This window comes from Periplaneta americana, chromosome 2 (genome assembly GCF_040183065.1).
Source record: "Periplaneta americana isolate PAMFEO1 chromosome 2, P.americana_PAMFEO1_priV1, whole genome shotgun sequence".
Lineage (NCBI taxonomy): Eukaryota > Metazoa > Arthropoda > Insecta > Blattodea > Blattidae > Periplaneta > Periplaneta americana.
The window spans coordinates 5,647,919-5,669,767 of NC_091118.1; the positions used below are offsets into that span (position 1 = coordinate 5,647,919).

Below are 21,849 nucleotides of genomic sequence, written 5' to 3' on the forward strand. Positions count from 1 at the left end.
GAGGATTTCAATAGAGAGTCGAGGAGGAGGTGGTGGTTGTTATTGATGACACTCGTGTTGCAGGCAGCTCCACAACGCCACGCCCACCGGTGTACAGCAAGTACGTGTGTGGGGTGAAAGGCACAGCACGCCAGGGCCGCGTGGTGGGTGGTGAGGATGGTGACCCCGCTGAGTGGTGCTGGCAGGTGGCGCTCATCAACTCACTGAACCAGTACCTCTGTGGTGGTGCACTCATTGGCACTCAGTGGGTCCTCACAGCTGCGCACTGCGTCACCAAGTAAGATTTTTCATTCCTTTTTTTTTTTTTAGTTCCTTTTACCTCAGCATATCGGTCACCTCAAGACACATTCCGATTTGTAATTGCTGTTAAATGGTCTACATCAGTTCATTCTCTCACTAGATAGAGCATAGTGTCCACACCTGTGGAGTAACGGTCAGCGTGTCTGGCCGCGAAATCAGGTGGCCCGGGTTCGAATCCTGGTCGGGGCAGGTTACCTGGTTGAGGTTTTTTCTGGGGTTTTCCCTCAACCAAAAACGAGCAAATGCTGGGTAACTTTCGGTGCTGGACCCCGGACTCGTTTCACCGTCATTATCACCTTCATTTCATTCAGACGCTAAATAACTAGAGATGTTGATACAGCGTCGTGAAATAACCCAATAAAATAAATAGAGCATAGTGGTGAACAGTTTCCACACACTCAGAAACATGCTGTGGTGTGCATAAACGATTGAATTCCCTTCCCTTTGTTGAATTATATAAGGAATATCCTGATTGGACTGTTTGGTGTAATGAACTGAAGTTTAGTTGGTATCAGACCATATTATTAGGGTTGAAGAAAAGTATAGGTATCGGGGTAGTAAATAATTTCTATATACATTATTTACAAAATGTGTTGCGTTGCCGGGTATCTCTACTGTCTGTAAGGAGCAGACTGAGTGAACAGTCGACACTCTTCAATAGTAAATCCGCTTAAGTAACATGAGGTTGTATCAGCCCTGGTTCTGCACTCCCCCTCGAAAACTAAATAGACGTGTTTTTCTTCAAAATTGTACCCATGTACATATCTAAATTATTCAATGTGGGATGTTCTCAAATGAACATACTATGTATTTCTTACTTCGGGTTTTTAAGGAACCCGGAGGTTCATTGCCACCCTCACATAAGCCTGCCATTGGTCCCTATCCTGAGCAAGATTAATCCAGTCCATACCATCATATCTCATCTCCCTCAAATCCATTTTAATATTATCTTCCCATCTATGTCTCGGCCTCCCCAAAGGTCTTTTCCCCCCAGATCTCCCAACTAACACTCTGTATGCATTTCTGGATTCGCCAATATGTTCTACATGCCCTGCCATTCTCAAACGTCTGGATTTAATGTTCCTAATTATGTCAGGTGAAGAATACAATGCTTGCAGTTCTGCGTTGTGTAACTTGTTCCATTCTCTTGTAACTTCATCCCTCTTAGCCCCAAATATTTTCTAAGCTCCTTATTCTCAAACACCCTTAACCTATGTTCCTCTCTCAAAGTGAGAGTTGAAGATTCACATCCATATATAAGAACTGGTAATGTAACTGTTTTATAAATTCTAACTTTCAGATTTTTTGACAGCAGACTGGATGATAAAAGCTTCTCAACCGAATAATAACAGGCATTTCTCATATGTATTCTGCGTTTAATTTCCTCCTGGGTATCATTTATATTTGTTACTGTTGCTCCAAGATATTTCAATTTTTCCACCTCTTCAAATGATAAATTTCCAATTTTTATATTTCCATTTCGTACAATATTCTGGTCACGAGACATAATCATATACTTTGTCTTTTCGGGATTTACTTCCAAACCTATCTCTTTACTTGCTTCCAGTAAAATTCCCGTGTTTTCCCTAATCGTTTGTGGATTTTCTCCTAACATATTCACGTCATCCGCATAGACAAGCAGCTGATGTAACCCATTTAATTCCAAATCCTCCCTGTTGTCCTGGACTTTCCTAATGATATATTCTAGAGCAAAGTTAAAAAGTAAAGGTGATAGAATATTGTGTTTTCTAAAATACCAAATTAGCAATGTCTGCTAGAGGTCTGTGTGTCTTCAATCCATGTTCCTGTGGTGGACAGTTGCAACACACAAAAAGATATTGTGATGTGCATAAGCCATCAGATCTCCCACCCTTGTAAGCTTGGTGTAATGTTTTCTGTCTGCTTGTCTGTATACGTGTATTGTCTGTGTTCAGCATTGTGCGATCTGGTGATGCAATCTACGTCCGTGTTGGCGACCACGACCTGACACGCAAGTATGGCAGCCCAGGGGCGCAGACCCTCCGTGTGGCCACCACGTACATCCACCACAACCACAACAGCCAGACACTGGACAACGACATCGCACTTCTCAAGCTGCATGGCCAGGCCGAGCTGAAGGACGGAGTCTGCCTCGTCTGTCTGCCAGCGAGAGGGGTCAGCCAGGCCGCTGGCAAGCGCTGCACTGTCACTGGATATGGGTACATGGGCGAGGGTCAGTAAACTCCCGTCAGGCACGGAGAATTTCCGACATCATAAAAGCAGACATTTTTCCCTTAATTTATTTGTAAATACTTGGGTTGGATAAAAAGTAATGGCAACAGTTCGATATTTCTGACATGGCTTTATTCACAGGAGTACAACATTTACGTACCTTCTATATAGTCGCCCCTCTTATTTATTACCTTTCGCCAAATGTTTGGAAGGCATCGTACACCATCAGCGCGTCCATCTTTGTTGATGTTCCATATTGATCTTCCTCTGTTTCATATTGCTGTATTTCTCTGTTTCTTTTCTCAGTTGATCTTAGTCAGTTTCAGTTTGCTGTATTTCTTTGTTTCCTCATTTGATGTTCCTCTGTTTCAGCTTGCTATATTCTTTTGTTTACTCATTTGACCTTCCTCTGTTTCAGCTTGCTGTATTTCTTTGTTTCCTCATTTGATCTTCCTCTGTTTCAGCTTGCTATATTCTTTTGTTTACTCATTTGACCTTCCTCTGTTTCAGCTTGCTGTATTTCTTTGTTTCCTCATTTGATCTTCCTCTGTTTCATATTGCTGTATTTCTTTGTTTCTTTTCTCAGTTGATCTTAGTCAGTTTCAGTTTGCTGTATTTCTTTGTTTCCTCATTTGATCTTCCTCTGTTTCAGCTTGCTATATTCTTTTGTTTACTCATTTGACCTTCCTCTGTTTCAGCTTGCTGTATTTCTTTGTTTCCTCATTTGATCTTCCTCTGTTTCAGCTTGCTATATTCTTTTGTTTACTCATTTGACCTTCCTCTGTTTCAGCTTGCTGTATTTCTTTGTTTCCTCATTTGATCTTCCTCTGTTTCATATTGCTGTATTTCTTTGTTTCTTTTCTCAGTTGATCTTAGTCAGTTTCAGTTTGCTGTATTTCTTTGTTTCCTCATTTGATCTTCCTCTGTTTCAGCTTGCTATATTCTTTTGTTTCCTCATTTGACCTTCCTCTGTTTCAGCTTGCTGTATTTCTTTGTTTCCTCATTTGATCTTCCTCTGTTTCATATTGCTGTATTTCTTTGTTTCTTTTCTCAGTTGATCTTAGTCAGTTTCAGTTTGCTGTATTTCTTTGTTTCCTCATTTGATCTTCCTCTGTTTCAGCTTGCTATATTTCTTTGTTTCCTCATTTGATCTTCCTCTGTTTCAGCTTGCTATATTCTTTTGTTTCCTCATTTGACCTTCCTCTGTTTCAGCTTGCTGTATTTCTTTGTTTCCTCATTTGATCTTCCTCTGTTTCATATTGCTGTATTTCTTTGTTTCTTTTCTCAGTTGATCTTAGTCAGTTTCAGTTTGCTGTATTTCTTTGTTTCCTCATTTGATCTTCCTCTGTTTCAGCTTGCTATATTCTTTTGTTTACTCATTTGACCTTCCTCTGTTTCAGCTTGCTATATTCTTTTGTTTCCTCATTTGATCTTCCTCTGTTTCAGCTTGCTATATTCTTTTGTTTACTCATTTGACCTTCCTCTGTTTCAGCTTGCTATATTCTTTTGTTTCCTCATTTGATCTTTCTCTGTTTCAGCTTGCTATATTCTTTTGTTTACTCATTTGACCTTCCTCTGTTTTAGCTTGCTATATTCTTTTGTTTACTCATTTGATCTTCCTCTGTTTTAGCTTGCTATATTCTTTTGTTTACTCATTTGACCTTCCTCTGTTTCAGCTTGCTGTATTTCTTTGTTTCCTCATTTGATCTTCCTCTGTTTCAGCTTGCTACATTCTTTTGTTTCCTCATTTGATCTTCCTCTGTTTCAGCTTGCTATATTCTTTTGTTTACTCATTTGACCTTCCTCTGTTTTAGCTTGCTATATTCTTTTGTTTACTCATTTGACCTTCCTCTGTTTCAGCTTGCTGTATTTCTTTGTTTCCTCATTTGATCTTCCTCTGTTTCAGCTTGCTATATTCTTTTGTTTCCTCATTTGATCTTCCTCTGTTTCAGCTTGCTATATTCTTTTGTTTCCTCATTTGATCTTCCTCTGTTTCAGCTTGCTATATTCTTTTCTTTCCTCATTTGATCTTCCTCTGTTTCATATTGCTGTATTCCTTTGTTTCTTTTCTCAGTTGATCTTCCTGTGTTTCAGCTTGCTCTCTTCCTTTGTTTATTTACTCAGCCATTTCTTCTTCTCTTTCCAGCTGGTCCAATTCCTCTGCGTGTTCGAGAAGCTGAGATTCCCATTGTGAGTGACGCTGAATGCATCCGAAAAATTAATGCAGTTACAGAAAAGATATTCATCCTGCCAGCCAGCAGTTTCTGTGCTGGTGGGGAGGAAGGCAACGATGCATGTCAGGTGGGTAATGATGGTTGTGTAAATTGACGATTTTTGTATGTATATATGTCAAGCTCTGTGGACCCACAAATTACGTCAAACTGTCATTCTTTTCCTAAATTTACTGGCGAGTTCCTGCCCAAGATGTTCCTTTACTTCACAGACTGCTGTGATACTGATGATAAGATTAGCATATTTATTGGTGTAAAGTTAATTTCTGATAACTTGATAACAGCACACAGGGGTTGGGTTCCTGCTGAATGTATGTGGCAGTGTGAACTCTTGTGTTGTGATCGTTGTATACATCAGTCAACCTTTTAGCATTCGTACAACCATTTGATTGAATTATTAATCTATAAATATTGTCTAATCATTATACCAAATTCTATTACAAAATTAATTCAGGATATTGCCTACTAAATTTGTAGTAGTGCAAAGTGTACATACATACCCCCTTAAGGGAACACCCTGGCCTAATACTCATAGAAAGATGTTGACGACTTTCCAAAGAATTACAGTTTGCTGTCCGATGTGTTTGCAGGGGGATGGAGGTGGTCCTCTGGTGTGTCAAGATGATGGCTTCTATGAACTGGCAGGGTTAGTGTCGTGGGGATTCGGATGTGGGCGAGTGGATGTGCCTGGTGTGTACGTGAAGGTGTCGTCGTTCATCGGCTGGATCAACCAGATCATAAGTGTCAACAACCTGTAGGAAAGACAGCTTGTGCAGGCGACATTGTAAATATATTTATATAAGTTATTGATATATTTATTACACAGCAGCTCTGAGGTGTCAACCACTAGAGACAGACCATTGCCTGCGGGATGATACAAGGCTGGACCACAGATCATGTATACAGGGTGATTCACAAGGAGTACTGCCACTTATGGAGCTTATTTCTGAAGACATTCTGAGCAAAAACTGTCATATAAACATGGATCCTATTGTCAGAGTTACAGTAATTTCAAGTTGTTAAAAAGATACCTTTTTTGTTTAGTTTTAAGGGTAAAAGAATGTTACAAATAGAGAATGAAGTATTGAGAAGTATCATTTCTTTAATTGACTAGTATTCTGAAGCTAAAAATGTGTTGTTAATTCCTTAGTTGCTTTGTATTGAATTTTTTTTTCTAATTTTTAACTAAAATTGCATTGGATGAGTTGAACAGAGAAAAATTCTCTCCGGCACCGGGATTTGAACCCGGGTTTTCAGCTCTACGTGCTGACGCTCTGTCCACTAAGCCACACCGGATTCCCATCCTCATGTTGGATTGAATCCTCTCAGTTTAAGTTCCACCTCTTGGATTCCCTGTGTGGACATTGTGCCACTGTCATACACCTACGACGCAGTGCATGAGGGTAGACCACTACAGGGAATCCAAAAGGTGCAACTTAAACTGAGAGTATTCAATCCGACATCAGGATGGGGATCTGATGTGGCTTAGTGAATAGAGCATCACCACGTAGAGCTGAAAACCCAGGTTCAAATTCCAGCCGGAGAGAATTTTTCTCTGTTCCACTCATCCATCATCTTATGATGACGCAGAATTTCTGCACTGAAATTTCATATGTACTTTGGTACATCGTAATAATATAAAATTGCATTATTTCTACACACTCGTCACAACAATTGTTACAGATCACACGACTTCTACCAACTTGATTCTTTACAGTTCAATTTTGGATCCTAATGTACAATCTTAAAAAGTTTACAATAGTGGCGTGATTTGTAACAATTGTGAAAAATGTGTAAGAAGAGTGTAATTTTGTAGTTAAAAATTGAAAAACAATTCTGTGTTAAGCAACTATGGAATTAACAACACAATTTTGCTTCAGAATACTAGTCAATTAAAGAAATTATACTTCTGGACAGTTCATTCTCTAATAATTGTAATATTCTTTTACCCTTAAAACTAAAGAAAGAAGGTATTTTTTAATAACTTCAAATTAGTGTAACTTTGAAAATATTGAGAATAGGACCTAGGTTTACATGACATTTTCTGCTCAAAATGTTTTCGGGAATATGCTCTGGTAAGTGGCGGTAACTCCTCGTGAACCACCCTGTATATAAATAGTTGATGTTCGTATTAAATTAGTGTCCATATAGCTGTTATAGGGAACTTCTGTGATCAACACTACCTGTTGAGAGACTTCGTTAGTACAAGAAATGAGCTGGCACTCTCTTTCTCTGTCTTTTTTCTTCTGTTGTAACTTCGTCACTTCAGGATTTTCTCAAGAATAGCAGATGATAACAATTACAACAACGAAATAGTCTCTTATATAAGATGCTGGAGTTTATATTTAACTCACGGCCTGCTCGAATGCATCCAAAGGCTATTATATTGCCTGCTCATAAGACCATTTTAACAATGCTTTCACTGAAACAGCGTATTTCCAAATTCCAATGGCCAGCACTAACCAGCTCATCTGTGTGTGTGCTCCAAATTATAAAAAAACGTTGTTCTACCCACTTCGTGCCAGTGTGGCACATTGAAGTGTGTAATAACAATCATCAGAAACTCTTGTGGATAAATTCGTGAAACCTCTACTTATAATATAGGGAAATTCCACACAGAAAAATTTTACCAGTTTTCTTGTTGAGTGAAACTGCTTTCTGGGAAAGTACTGAAGCTGTAAGTTCCTGGAGCACTAGTTCATTTATTTTATTGATTTGCCTAGTTGCAAAAAATCCCTATCTGAAAAGTTCATATATATTTTTTTGTAAGTCAATGAAAACTAGTTGCATATGAGCAGATCATGGTCGTCTGCAGTTTTTTAAGAACAAAAATAACTAATTAACCTTATAAGTCCCATAAAATGTCCTCCTGGTAGTTAATTTGCAATTTTAGTTTGAGAACTGTTTTTAATTCTGTCGCACAGGGGCTTTTATAACTGAACAACTCCTTGGCTTTCATACGAGACGTGTTCTTAAAGTAAGTTCCAAAAGGGTGTAGTAAGTAAACGGGAAGATATTTACAAACCATTTTTGTTGCATTGTATTCCCCACACTTCAATTACTTCTCACCATAATCTCTACCATTATTGAGGCATTTATCGAGTCGTGGCACAAGTCTTTCTATCCCCTCATTGTAGAATTCGCCTGCCTGCGATGCGAACCACTCCCGCACTGCTGTTTTCACTTCATCGTCACCATCAAAACTTTGACCACCGAGGAACTTCTTGAGGTGCAGGAAGAGATGAAAGTCACTCGGAGCCAAATCCGGGCTGTAGGGGGGGGGGGGGTCAATTTGTTCCCAGCCAAATTTCGAGATGAGATTTTGGGTGTCGTCACCATCAAAACGACACCAAGGAACTTCTTGAGGTGCAGGAAGAGATGAAAGTCACTTGGAGCCAAATCCGGGCTGTAGGTGGGGGGGGTGGTCAATTTGTTCCCAGCCAAATTTCGAGATGAGATTTTGGGTGTCGTCACCATCAAAACGACACCAAGGAACTTCTTGAGGTGCAGGAAGAGATGAAAGTCACTTGGAGCCAAATCCGGGCTGTAGGGGGGATGGTCAATTTGTTCCTCTCCTCATGAATTTTTTCATCGACAGCATGCACCAAATCGTCATTGGTCAAAGATGACCGACCGGTACGCTGCTCGTCATGCACAGAGATGCAGCTCTCATTGAACTTCCTAACCGATCTCCTGACCATTCCATCACTAATGGCATCATCACCATACGCCTCACAAAGTTGACGATGAATGTCAGCTGGTTTGATGTTTCTCACATTCAAGAAACGGATAACAGACTGCATCTCACAGTCGGCGGGGTGCTCGATCACTTTAAACATTTCAACTGATCATAACTAACCGCACACACAGACTGAAGCTCTGAATCTGCATGCACAGCTTGTCTGAGGACTGAAGAAGAAAACACGCATGCGCAAAATAACAATTGCAGCGATGCGATGGCTATAATTGAAAACGGAACTTACTTTAAGAACACGCCTCGTATTTTAAATGATGCATGTTTAGTTATATTTCCTCTTGTTTCAAGATCAAAGAATAAAATGGATTAACGAAGATATTAGAGTTGCAAAACAATTTTTGGGGGGGGGGGGATGGATGATGTGTAGATCAAGTCCCCACCATTAGTTTAAAAAAATATATTAATTAGTTAATCTTGACTTTATAATTTATTTAAAAAATATTGTTTATTATAAATAAAATGAACATTTAGATTCTGGATTGCACTCTGAGAGGTGAAATTTTAGTAATCTTAAAACCCATTTTCGTTCTTTCCTCCCCTCCAAAATAATCAGTGATGTTTCAGTCCAGAATTCATGTAGCATCCAAACAATATCAACTTTATAATTGGTTATGTAGTGCAGATTTGCAGCCACATATTTTGTAGGACAGTCAGGTTTATAAAATAATGTTGGCAGGCCTTGGGCATCTAGCAGGCAAGGCCCAGACATACAAGTACAGTAGTACCTGAAATCGTGTGCTGATGGCATGGTTGGACACAGAATAGACTCTGCGTGAGAGTCATCCTCACCTCATATCAGGTTGGCAATGTTACCTGAATGTCACGTGGGAAGTTTCACTCTGGACAAATCAACAGAAGACGAGAGATTCGTCCACTATAATTACCATAACAACGAAGTTGTACAGCCTGCGTATATTTATTTATTGCAAATATTTATGTTTGTGAAGTGAGAAGAGAAAGCACAAAGCATCTTACAATCCTGTTACCTACCTTATATCGTTCAGTAGTTAAATGTAGAGCTTTTCTTTCTCGCGGATTTTGGCACTTTTTGTTGTATTTTTCATCATGGAACCGAGAAATGTGTTAATAATTATGTTTTTAACATAATTTTTCTTTAAACTCTGCTTAGACATTGAAAGTCTTAAAGTTGGACGAAAAAGAGATTAAAACGATAAAATTCCAACGCACTGGACAGTAATAATCTCCCTGTATTCTACACAGAGTTCCACCATCTTTTCCTTCAGAAGAAAAGCAATGGTTAAATGTACTCTACAATCACTAAATGCTTGTTGGGGAACTTTTGGTTCACCCTGTATATTATTGAAAGTGGGAAATCTTGTGTAGAGTCATACATTGCACACCCTTAACTGTTGTCTTCACTAGTGCTTATACTGGGTACAGTGAACTGCTCTGGTGCCTCCAGTACTGTGTTGCTCCCTGGTATATACAGGGTGTTCCATTTATCCTTCTCACTCAAAATAATTTATTTCTAACAAAAGTTGTTTACTTACAATTGCGAATTAATACTATGGGTATATCTAATTTCTCATGAAAAATAAAAACTGAATAGACTACAGTGGACTTTATGTTGTCAGCAAACAGTTGGATACATTAATAAGATTGATTGATAAATGATGCCCTAGATCATTGTAGTGTTGTCTACTGAATGGATGTACAAGCATCAATAATATGTTGCTGCATGTAGTCTGGTGGTGTTGGAACATTTCGATAGACATTGTCCCTTACCACTGCCCAAGGTCAGGAGAACGAGCAGGCCAATTAACTGGTCCACCACGTCCAGTTCACCTACCAGGATATTTTCGGTTCAGAACACAACGGGCTCTTAAAGCATTATGTGCTGGTCATCCATCATGCTGGTACCACATAACCATTCTGTTGCTCAAAGATATCAGGAAGAATGGTTCTTAGTAATCTGGCATATCGTCTGCCTTTTACGTTACCATTTATGAAGTATGGCCCCATAACAGTATTGCAGTGCACCAAAGAGTCATTTCACTTCGAAGTTGCAGTAAGTATGTATGCTATGAATTCCATATTCTTTTTCACCCCTCAATATTTTGTTTATTACAATGATATATTGTGATACATTTTTGAACAGGCTTTGAAGAGGTTAAAATAATCATAAAATTTACAGTCATACATACTGAATTTAAAACAATAAAAAAATCCTTCTTCTATAACTAGACCTGAAATTTTAGGGTAATTACCAATTTTGTTCCTTTAGCATTAATTCGTAAATTTAAAAATATATTTACGTTTCATTAAAAACCATGAAAGTTAGTATAGTAGATTTTTATATTATCCCCTAAATTGCCAGTTTCATGGATTTTAATGCCTGAAGTGCATATATTTGCACACATTAAAAAATTCTAAAAACGTTTACTACTGTCTACAAGAACAAAGGGCACAAACTCAACAATGCACATTCCTTCACGTCCGTACTACATACATACCGTAGTTAAAATCATTAACAGTTTTTTTTTAATTTCTCAGTTTATGAAATAACAGTATTATCAGTTACAGTCTTACAGATTAATAATAAACATAAGACTGTCAGGATTCTGATACATTTTGTTGTCTTTCTTATTGTGTGTGTTTAAGTGAAATTAAAAAGAAATATAGAGATGCCTGGACAGAGGCCATCAAAGATTATGCTTATAGGACAATGACTCCCAGATGATTTTAAAAATTGAAATTAAAAATGTAACTAAGTTACTTGTATCTCCTTTGTGAACAAGGTTACAAGAAAGAGATATATGTCCACACTTATGGAGTAACAGCACATCTGACTGCAAAATCAGGTGGCCCAGGTTCAAATCCCAGTCAGGGTAAATTAACTTGTTCAGATTTTTTCCGAAGTTTTCTCTCAGCCCAATATCAGCAAGTGTTGGGTAACTATCGGTGCTGGACCCCGCACTCATTTCACTGGCATTATCACCTTCGTTTCATTCAGACACTAAATATCCTGAGATGTTGATACAGCATCGTAAAATAAGCCAGTAAAAGAAATATATACACACAAACACACCCATTAGTATTAATCAGTATTAATCCTCCATTTTACTTCAACTTTTGTTAAAAATAATATTTTGTTTGGCGTCTAAGAAAAAAATTATTTTGGGTGAACAATATAAATGGAACACCCTGTATATTGCAGTTTTGAGGATCCTATCATCCGAAATTTACTCCACAGCTTTTCCCATAAAACACTTGATCATATTTCTCTGTAACCACTTCAACACAAAAATAAACTGTGGTTTCAGAACATATATTTACCAGAAACGAAAGAGGCCAGAGTGAAAACTTCTTCCAGAGTGTATATACAACAGCTCGTGATCATGATCAATGTTGATTTAAAGTTGACGATTTCTGTTATCAGTAAAATGAAGCCAGGACACTGGCAATTATTCTTGACTGTGGTGGAGTGAAGTTATGTTGGACTGCCAGAAGTGTGTTGGATTTTAAATATGAAACAAGGATAGAATTTGATTGAATAGTACCTGATGCATAGCCACCCGAATCCAGAAATGGAGTGTTTCCATTCACGAGATCAGATAGCACCACAGTTTAGCTTGTCTACACAACATACAACGAATCTTTGTAGTTCGTAATTTGTTATTGTCATTATACAGGGACAAGGAAACTGTTCATTTTAAAATTCCTTTGCAGAACGAAAAGTTACATTTGTTCTGATCAAATTTCTGCACATTTGAAGGACAAAACTAAATTCTTTAAATCATCTATTATCACAATACACTGCTCTCTTATATTGACTGAGCATATTGGGAATTCGATCAACGGCTTTCCCAAAACACGCTATCAAATGTTTCATATGAAACAATTTCTATCTCGAAAATGAAGCAAAAACGAGTAAAATTGTATTAAACTTTTTGTGTTTGAAATATCTCAAAGAATATACAAATCTGGCTTTCAGGTAGTAGCTCCCTGTAAAGCAGGTTTGAATAATTTCAAGGAAAAATTGTTCCAGGGCTGGGTATCGATCCTGGGACTCTTCGCTTAGTGCTCGAACGCTCTTCCGACTGAGCTACCCCAGGAACTATACACGACACCTTCGTGTGGATACAAAGGAAAAATTGTGACGGTGTCATGTATAGTTCCTGGGGTAGCTCAGTCGGAAGAGCGTTCGTGCGCTAAGCGAAGGGTCCCAGGATTGATACCCGGCTCCGGAACAATTTTTCCTTGAAATTATTCATCTCACAGAATAACCCCCTGAATTTGATGACATTACATATGGTTCACCTTCTATATATAAACTGTTAGTTGAAATTCCTTCAGTCATAAGGAAAAGGATGAATAACTATGGCACTCCATTCTAAAACCCTTTACCACGCTAATCTATATTTTTAATGAAACATGTTTTAAGTATACCCTTCATTACAAATGTGATTTTTTGCTTGTAGACACGACCCTCGACCCTTCCTGAACATGGCGAACTTGCCCCATAACCTGAAGCTGCTCACAATGTCTTTGTTATTTTCGTCTGTTTAGCTTTTAATACATATTAATGTTCAGGAAAGGACAAAATGGTTACAATTTGGAGGTTATGTTAGTGATTGAAGAAAGATTTAGCAGCTGTGAAACATTACCCAGTAACTGAATTTTAGACCACTATGTATAGGCCTACAGTTTGTAAAAGAGCCCACAAAATTACTTCTGCAGTCGTACAGCTCTGTGCGTGCTACATGTTCATAGTATCCGTGTTGCTGAGTAAAGAAGTTTACTTATTTTTTAACACACAATATTTAATTATTCTCAAATTATAATCGTCATAGTAGAAGAGGGCGTGTTCAATGACTAACTTTTTCATTTGATACTTGAAGAATATAATGCATTGAATTATTTATGATTTACTATTGATCACAAAGTATGAATTATAATTCCTGTCCATTATAAAGCAGTGCCTTCACAAGACTTTTTGCGTATTTTTACCAACAAAACATGAGATTTATTTCAGGCTTAGAGAAAGGCTGGGAAGATGGTGATGTGCAGGGTGTTTGAAAAGTGTTGGTAAAAAATTTAGGGATGAGAAGTAAAAACGAAGAGAAGCAAAAAAGTTCCAGTAAACATGGATCCGCAAATTAACCGTTTACGAGATAATGTAATTTTGATTGGGGCCCGCTGAATTCTAAGTACTAATTCCAAAAAAAACAGTGACAATTTTATGTAATTTACCAATCAAGAGACAGTAAAATTCATAATTTTGGTTCCAACACCACAGAAATGTGATTCAACATACACAAAAGAAACATTTTTGTTTGAGTAACAGTGAAGTTTGTGGATAAACAAGGTTAGGTACATGCAAGTCTAGTTTTTCAGGTAAAGTTTCCTTGAAGCAGATTTGAATAATTGAGGATTGTTTTTGCAAAACTTGCTAACTGAAAAAACTATTTTACAGGAGAGACAAAACACTATAGTAAGCAAGTTTTGCTGTATGTCTCACTTATAGCAGAAAGCAAGTTTTGAAAAAACGATCACACTTTGACACACTACAATGAAGAGAAATAACCCAATTTTACTAAGATGCCTTGAACATCATGTAGAGGCCTGCCTTATGTTAACGAATCCATCAAAATCTCAATTTTGCAAATTTTGCAAAAACGGTCCTCAATTTCAAGGGAAAAATTGTTCCGGGGCCGGGTATCGATCCTGGAACCTCTGGTTGAACTTACCAGCAGTCTACCAACTGAGCTACCCACGAACTCCACCCAACACCGTCTCAATTTTTCCCTTTATATCCACATAACTCGAGTGGGCTGACAAGATGCCAGAGACCCACATTGAGTGCACACAATCTCTGTGTGACTTGGAATTGTGGTTTTCTGTTAACGTACCTACAGTAACGTGTATATATATATATATATATATATATATATATAATGCAAGTCTAGTTCTTCAGGTAAAGCTCCCTGTGAAGCAGACTTGAATAATTTCAAAGGTTCACCTGGTTGGCGAGTTGGTATAGTGCTGGCCTTCTATGCCCAAGGTTGTGGGTTCGATCCCGGGGCAGGTCGATAGCATTTAAGTGTGCTTAAATGCGACAAGCTCATGTCAGTAGATTTACTGGCATGTAAAAGAACACTTGTGGGACAAAATTCCGGCACATCCGGTGACACTGATATAACCTCTGCAGTTGCGAGCATCGTTAAATAAAACATAACATAATTTCAAGGGTAAAATTGTTCCAGGGCAAAGTTAGGTGCAGTATGGACATATTAACTAAAGAATTTTACAGCAGGTGTGCAAGATGCTGGCCATGCACTTGAATGCATCTGTCTAGTCTTCCCTGCAAAGACCCAAGAATGCGCTCAAGCAATCCTGGGTCATTCTTCATTTGCTGGAAGGCATTTACAATCCGATGCTGCAGTTCTTCAGGTGTGGTGACGTCTGTTGTGTAAACTAAGCTTTTTGCATAATCGCATACACAAACATCCAAAGGATTTAAATCTGGTGATCTAGGTACAGGTCCTCCTCTACCTATCCACCGTTCACCATATCGTCTGTTTAGATGTTGTCTTACACTTAGAAGGAAATAGGATGGGGAGAGTGCGGCATACTGAATGTCACCGCTTTACCATATCCAAGTACTCGGTTCACTGGTGGCCCCTACCAGCAAAAAAAAATCGTATTATCTCATAAACGCTTAATTTGCGGACCCATATTTACTGGAACTTTTTGCTTCTCTTCGTTTTTACTTCTCATTCCTGAATTTTTAACCATCACTTCTGAAACACTCTGTATGAGTTTGATGATTTGTGACAATACATATTAACATCCAATAGTACGTAAAGTAGATTTGGGTTCATAAAAGTGGAAGGTTGCTGAACTCAGAACCTGAGCAGTCAGTAGTAACAAAGCATGTTACCCTGCAGTAGTGGCTTGCCATGTAATACAAGGCATTGCACCACATTATAGTTACACCGTGTGGCTAGAGGCAACACAGCCTGAAAATAGTTAAGGGGAAATCGTTGTTACAGTGTATGGGAAATTAGAAAAAAAAATTTCTGAAATATGATTCCTTAGATTTGACCCTAATGATCGTAGATTTTTTAAATTTTTTTGTGAAAAATAAGGAAACTTACGGCTATTGAATTAACTTAGAATGGTTATCTATTGAATTTTAAGCTAGAAATTTTTAAATGATAAAGGATTTTTTTTTTTTTTTTTTTTTTTTTTTAACTTATTCTCTTGGTACAGTTTTTCCAGAACTGATGAACTTAAGGTTATGAAATTTCAGGGTATGTTAATACATATATCTATGGCCGGAAGGAAAAAGGTCTTAAGTCAATTTTTTGTGAAAATGAGATTTTTATATATTCTGAAAGCGGAAACAATTCTCTACAATCTGGTAAAACGGCTAAAGTCAAATAAAACTCCTGACTGGATTTATAGAGCGTTACCAAATGTCCTAAGTACTTTTTGAATCGAGCACACACAGAATAAAGGACTTAAGAATATTTAATACTTTATTCCTTACAAACATCACATGTTTACTTTCCATGCTTCCCTATTAAAAAGGTCTAACTTGTATTTTAGCCATTTTATCACATACTGATGCCCTTTCCTTTTAACACTTTAAGCACCAGGTAAATGGTCATATAATTGTTTAAGACCCATTTTGCATTCCTAATAATTTACATTTCTCATTTATTTTGACATGAAAAAGGTCTTATGTTTAAATAGTCCCTTCTATCAGTTTGGGTTCTAGTCTTAAAAGGGCTTAAGTGCGGCTATTTTTGGAAATAATGAAGAAAATTGTTAAATGAGCAACATTACCTATTTTAGAAGAAATATAAAGAAATAATATCCAGGAAAAACCACTTAATTAAAAAACTCTATAATTGACACCAATTTCAAACTTTCTACTCTCTCCTGAAAAGTACAGCCTAAAATTCTTACTTAACCCCAAGAGTTGGAACTTAAAACTGAGACGATTCTTCCGACGCCGGGGTGGAATCCGGTGTGGCTTAGAGGATAAAGCGTCAGCACGTAGAGCTGAAAACCCAGGTTCAAATCCCGGCACCGGAGAGAATTTTTCTCCGTTCCATTACTCTTTCATCTTACTTAAGACCTTTTTCCTCGGCCACAGATATAATACACTTAATGACATTCCACATCGTGGTAGAGGGGTGTCAATTTTCCAAATGGTCAAAATCGAACTCCTGGATTTCTGCCAAAAAAAAAAAGCCTTTCATCTTCCCAATGGTTGAATGCCATAAATATGAATTGCAATGTTATCCCTGTCTGCAGCATCCCAGATTCCTGTTGCTGTCACTGCAATGAGAATGAAATCCCTCATGTTGTTGGTTTCTGTCCCAAAGGGCAACTATTAAGAAACAACAGACATCACAGAAGAAGTAACATTGCCAAATGCCTTAGAAAACTTGAAAATTTTTTAAATCTATGAAGAAGTACTGTGTATCTCAGATGAAAGTTCCAATAAATCCACTGAAATCTTTGAATTGACAGGAAGATGGACATTGGCTTTGTAAGTTTTGAAAAAAAAAAAGAGATGTGCAGAGCAGAGAAATAGATCGTGAAAAAAAAGACATCATGAACTGTGCTTCAAATATCTAGGAGAAAAGCACAGCATATCTGAAAATCACTGGGAGGTGATTGGATTGTTTGGAGCACGTGGAACTATTTCAAAATTGTGTGTAAATTGTTTCCATAGATTTGGTATTGACACATCATATCTCCAGGATATATCTATACAAATTTTAAATTACTCCTTGTTGATTGTAAATCACCGTTTGTGCAGTTTGATTAATGAATAAATATAAAATTCGGTTGTAGGAATGGCTGCTAAAACCAAAGGACAAAAAAACTTAACTATGTAGAAATATTGTTTTTGTTTGTATGGCTGTAACCCTTGTTATAGGGTAGCTATCCCTTTCCAGGTTCTCTCTCTAAAATATCTAAAACACATTTCAAATTTGTGTTCATTTTTCAAGCAGGGGAAAAAAAGTATTTTTTTTAATGACAAATATTCGAGCCCTGGAACAAAAATAATGGACATAGAAGGGCAGCACTGCTACTTACAGACCTGTTACTAAATCTACGTATTACTCTGTGAAGAGATTTATTAAATCTACATACTTAGACTTCAACAAACAAAATTTGATAACTCAATCCCAAGGGAAAAAATGGAACTGTCTGCATCATAATCCACAGTTAATTCCCGATTTACCACGAAAATCGTCTGTAGCTGCATTTAGATTGGCAACAGGCCATGACTGTTTGGCCAAACACCTGTATAGAATTGGAATATATCAGTCTCCTAACTGCCCATTGTGCAACTCAAACCAAGAAATGGATTCGGAACATCTCAAAATCTGTGCTTCAGTGGCTGGCCATGATAATATCTTTGAAAAATATTGGAGTGCAAGAGGTCAAATGACTTCATTGTCAAATGCCTGGCATTAGAAAACAACAACATGTATATATTTCTAGCCTACAATGCAGTAGATTATCATTCTAGGTTAACTCAATAGCCAGACGTTTCCTTATTTAGTACAAAATATTTCAGATAGCTACGATCTTTACAACCAAATCTATTATGATCTGATTAGAGACATTTTTTTTCTCAAATCTTTCATACCCCATAACAAACATCTTCACTTAAAGAAGGAATACTACAGGGACCTATTCAACAAATGTATAGTGTTGTACATTACAAGTAAATTTTCTATTAAATAATGAAAATACTAGAGTTTCTGTTTCAGAAAAGACTTTTCTAGAGTATTGCTTTACCACTCCATATTTACAAATTACCAATGGAGTTTCGGGATTGTGTTCCACAAAAGTACTAGTGTTTGTAACTTGCAATTTAAATATATTTATCCATGACCATAACGAAAAACATGCCTTTACTAAATACTTTTGCGTGTGTAATGTAGGCTTTTATTCAACATTACTTTATTCCACTAGTGAGATAAAGACTTTACCTCTCAGTTTGAACTTTACCTCACAGTTCATTAGTATTTTCCTAGTACCCGGGCACACACATATACTTTTCCATTCAACTATTACTCAAGAAGTTAATATATTAGTTACTAGATGTCACTACCTCTACTTCATTATTACCATTTCTTAAATATACATACACTCACTCTCCTTCTCTTTTCTCTATCTGCTACGTCGTAATTTGTACATTACATCCATATCTAATATGTATTTTTTTTTTAAATTTTGTAATAATTTATCTTTTGGGATGCGAGGAGACTTGAACCTGCGAAATTGGGTTTATAGGATTTTTAAATTTTAAAACAACACACATTAGTCAACTGAGCTAAACAGACATGATGATTAATTACGTTTTAATATTCCTCTTAAGTTTACAGAAGTAAAATGTGAAATTACTTTAATCACATTAGTCCCATGGAACTTCAAAAAGACGAAAATACACGTTTAAAATGAAAAAGATATATATTAAAATTATATAGGCTAATTATAATTTGTTATTTATTTATTTATTCTGGTGTAGTTAAGGCCATCAGGCCTTCTCTTCCACAACACCAACGCCTTAGATACCATTCTTCACTAATCATGGCCTCCTACATCATAGTACACGTATCGATTCTAAAATCCATGCCATGATATGTGATTATATGAGGACTTATTTTGAACATATTTTCTTTTATAAAACAGAATTTTTCGATATGGTCGTGGATAAAATCACGTATGGTACTTGTGAGCGTGATCTTTATTGCTCGGCTGACGCCTCGTGCTTAAATCTTTCCACTCGCGCAATAAAGATGCACTTACCTCACAAGTACCATAAATAACTATTAGTTCATGATATTAAGATATATTTTGATAAATATGTGCTATAGAATATTTTTTCTTGCTTCCATTTTCTTCAAAAGAAATGATTTCGTCTCCTTTGACACCATTTCAATACGATGTAAGAATAATCGAACAGAGAAAAATTCTCTCCGGCGCTGGGATTTGAACCCGGGTTTTCAGCTCTATGTGCTGATGCTTTATCCACTAAGCCACACTGGATACCACCCCGGCGTCGGACAGAATCGTCTCAGATTAAGCTGCAACTCTTGGGTTCCCTCTAGTGGCCGCCCTCTGCACTACGTCATAGATGTCTATGAATGTAGGACCGAAGTCCACACATGTGCTGAGGTGCACTCGTTATGAGTGACTAGTTGGCCGGGATCCGACAGAATAAGCGCCGTCTTAAATCACGAAGTGATTTACGCATATCGAAAAAAAAAGTAATAAAAAAAATAATATATAAATAAAATAATATATACCATTTCAATAATTTTGCAATGTCTGTAATTTCGTTTACAATTAAGTTTGGGGATGAAGATTGTTGTTAGTGACATCTGTTGGCTAATACAGGAAATTATCGAGGAGCGTTATGCGTGGATCGCAGAAGAACATAATGATAATAATAATAAGGAAGTAAAATTTCATTATCAAAGAAGTAAACTGAAATAAATACCGGTAACATTGCAGGGTTACAAAATTAATAGATTCCACAAATCTTTGCTGTATAACCTACCTTAAAATACATTATGATTAAAGAGACAAACATAACCTAATTCCATGAATGAAAAACGAAGATAACAGCTGCTTCATGTTATGACGTAGTATGTTTATTGATATGACGTCACTAGTAGCGATTCATGGGTAATGTACAACACACTTTAATTCTTTCGTGGAACAGAAAGATACAACTCCATACTTTAAAACATCTTTAATCAGTAATTTGTAATGTACAATGCCATACCTTTGTGGAATAGGCTCCTGGTAGTGTTTGTAACTTTGAATTATGATATTTTCATATCGTGCAACTTATACAATTCTCAGTTAGCACCATGTCACGAAAGAACAATACGTACATAGTGAAGACATGTAAATAACTGAGAAATACCAAATAGTCTTAAACAGTTATCTCCAAGAATTGATCAGCTAAGAACATGTGAAATGTTTATATGATGTAACACATTGTGTGTATATTTTTATTAAAAAAGAGTTTTTAATTTATAATTTTTGTAGTCCGTACTTGAACATCCAAAATTTGACATTATTTGTCGTCCTTCTTCCCTTGTAACTTCCATACTCGGTAGGACACCTGTAGTCCACCACTGTGGAGTAACAGTATGGCTGGCCATGAAATGAGCAGACCTAGGTTTATATCCTGGTTGGAACAAGTTACCTAGTTGAGTTTCTTTCCAGGGTTTTCCCTCAACCCATTAAGAGCAAATGCTGGGTAACTTTCGGCGCTGGATCCTGGACTCATTTCACTGGCATTATCATCTTTGTATCACCCAGACACTATATAATCATCAGTGGCGTAGCATCAATATAAGCTAAAAAGCTTAGCTTCCCCAATTAATAATAATTTCATAATAAACCTGCAGTTTATGGAGAAAATTATTTATTAATTTTAATAGAATTTATATTTACGCGTTAAATATTGTGATGCGGCAGCTCAGGATGATTTGTGATGCAGCAGTAAACAAGAAGCCTGCACACACCAGCTTCCAAGCAGACTGGTTCCTTCTGTGTAACCCACCCCGCAGATTTTCCATCCCTTTCTAACTAAACTACGCTAGTCGCAAGGCTCGCAAGAAGCTAGCTTTGACATTTAAAATAAGTAGTTTCCGAGTTATCCCTTTTCGTCAGTTGTGTTCAGTTGAAGTGTTAGTGTGCATTGTGGCTGATATAATAAATAATGAGCGAAATAACAGTTCCTGACACCAATTTACTTGAATTTTTTTTAGGACAATTGTATTATCAAGACTGACTTACGAACAAAAGTGTGATTTAAAAAACAAATGACTGACTCCCTTGCTGTCAGTAAAGGACACAACCAAAAGACAGATGCATACTTACGTAATGATACTAATATTGTGATTTCTCTATGTATGACAGGGAGTGAGCTAATGTTATACGTATACGTGTCTATTTGTTAGAGATATTTGTAAATCTTGAAATCATATTTTACTACGTGCCATTTGAGGTCATGCCTTATTGGTGTTACTTACGAGGTTCCAACCAATCTTCGACTGCTGACTTGACATTGACTACTGTTTATTTTAAGACTGTATTTTTGTAATACGTTTTCTCATATTGCATGAAAGAAAACTTGAGTTAGCTTACCCTGCTCAAAATTTCATGCTACGCCACTGATAATCATCACAGCTGATAAAGCATCGTAAAATAACTTAAACCATTTAGAAGGAAAAGGACACTTGCAGTAGTCATTGATTTGGACCTGTGGTATTTCTGTAATGTGAAATTTTGTCATAATGTTGTCATTAAGCAAAAGTTGTGTAGAATGCCTTA

The 21,849-nt window shown here is 37.0% G+C and overlaps 1 protein-coding gene across 5 annotated transcripts in view; it reads left to right on the forward strand.

Moving 5' to 3' along the window:
• mas (trypsin-like serine protease domain-containing protein masquerade) overlaps window positions 1-21,849 on the forward strand; it is a 130,523-nt gene that overhangs the window by 66,419 nt on the left and 42,255 nt on the right. For 2 of the 5 annotated variants that reach the window (XM_069843486.1, XM_069843511.1), the window contains 4 exons: window positions 64-277; window positions 2,235-2,512; window positions 4,658-4,812; window positions 5,333-8,037. In XM_069843486.1, coding sequence (XP_069699587.1) covers window positions 64-277; window positions 2,235-2,512; window positions 4,658-4,812; window positions 5,333-5,500 — 815 coding nt within the window. In that variant the 3' untranslated portion in view covers window positions 5,501-8,037. Of the gene's footprint in view, window positions 1-63; window positions 278-2,234; window positions 2,513-4,657; window positions 4,813-5,332; window positions 8,038-21,849 lie in introns of those variants that run through there. The other 3 variants (XM_069843502.1, XM_069843522.1, XM_069843494.1) reach the window with 2 other exon arrangements.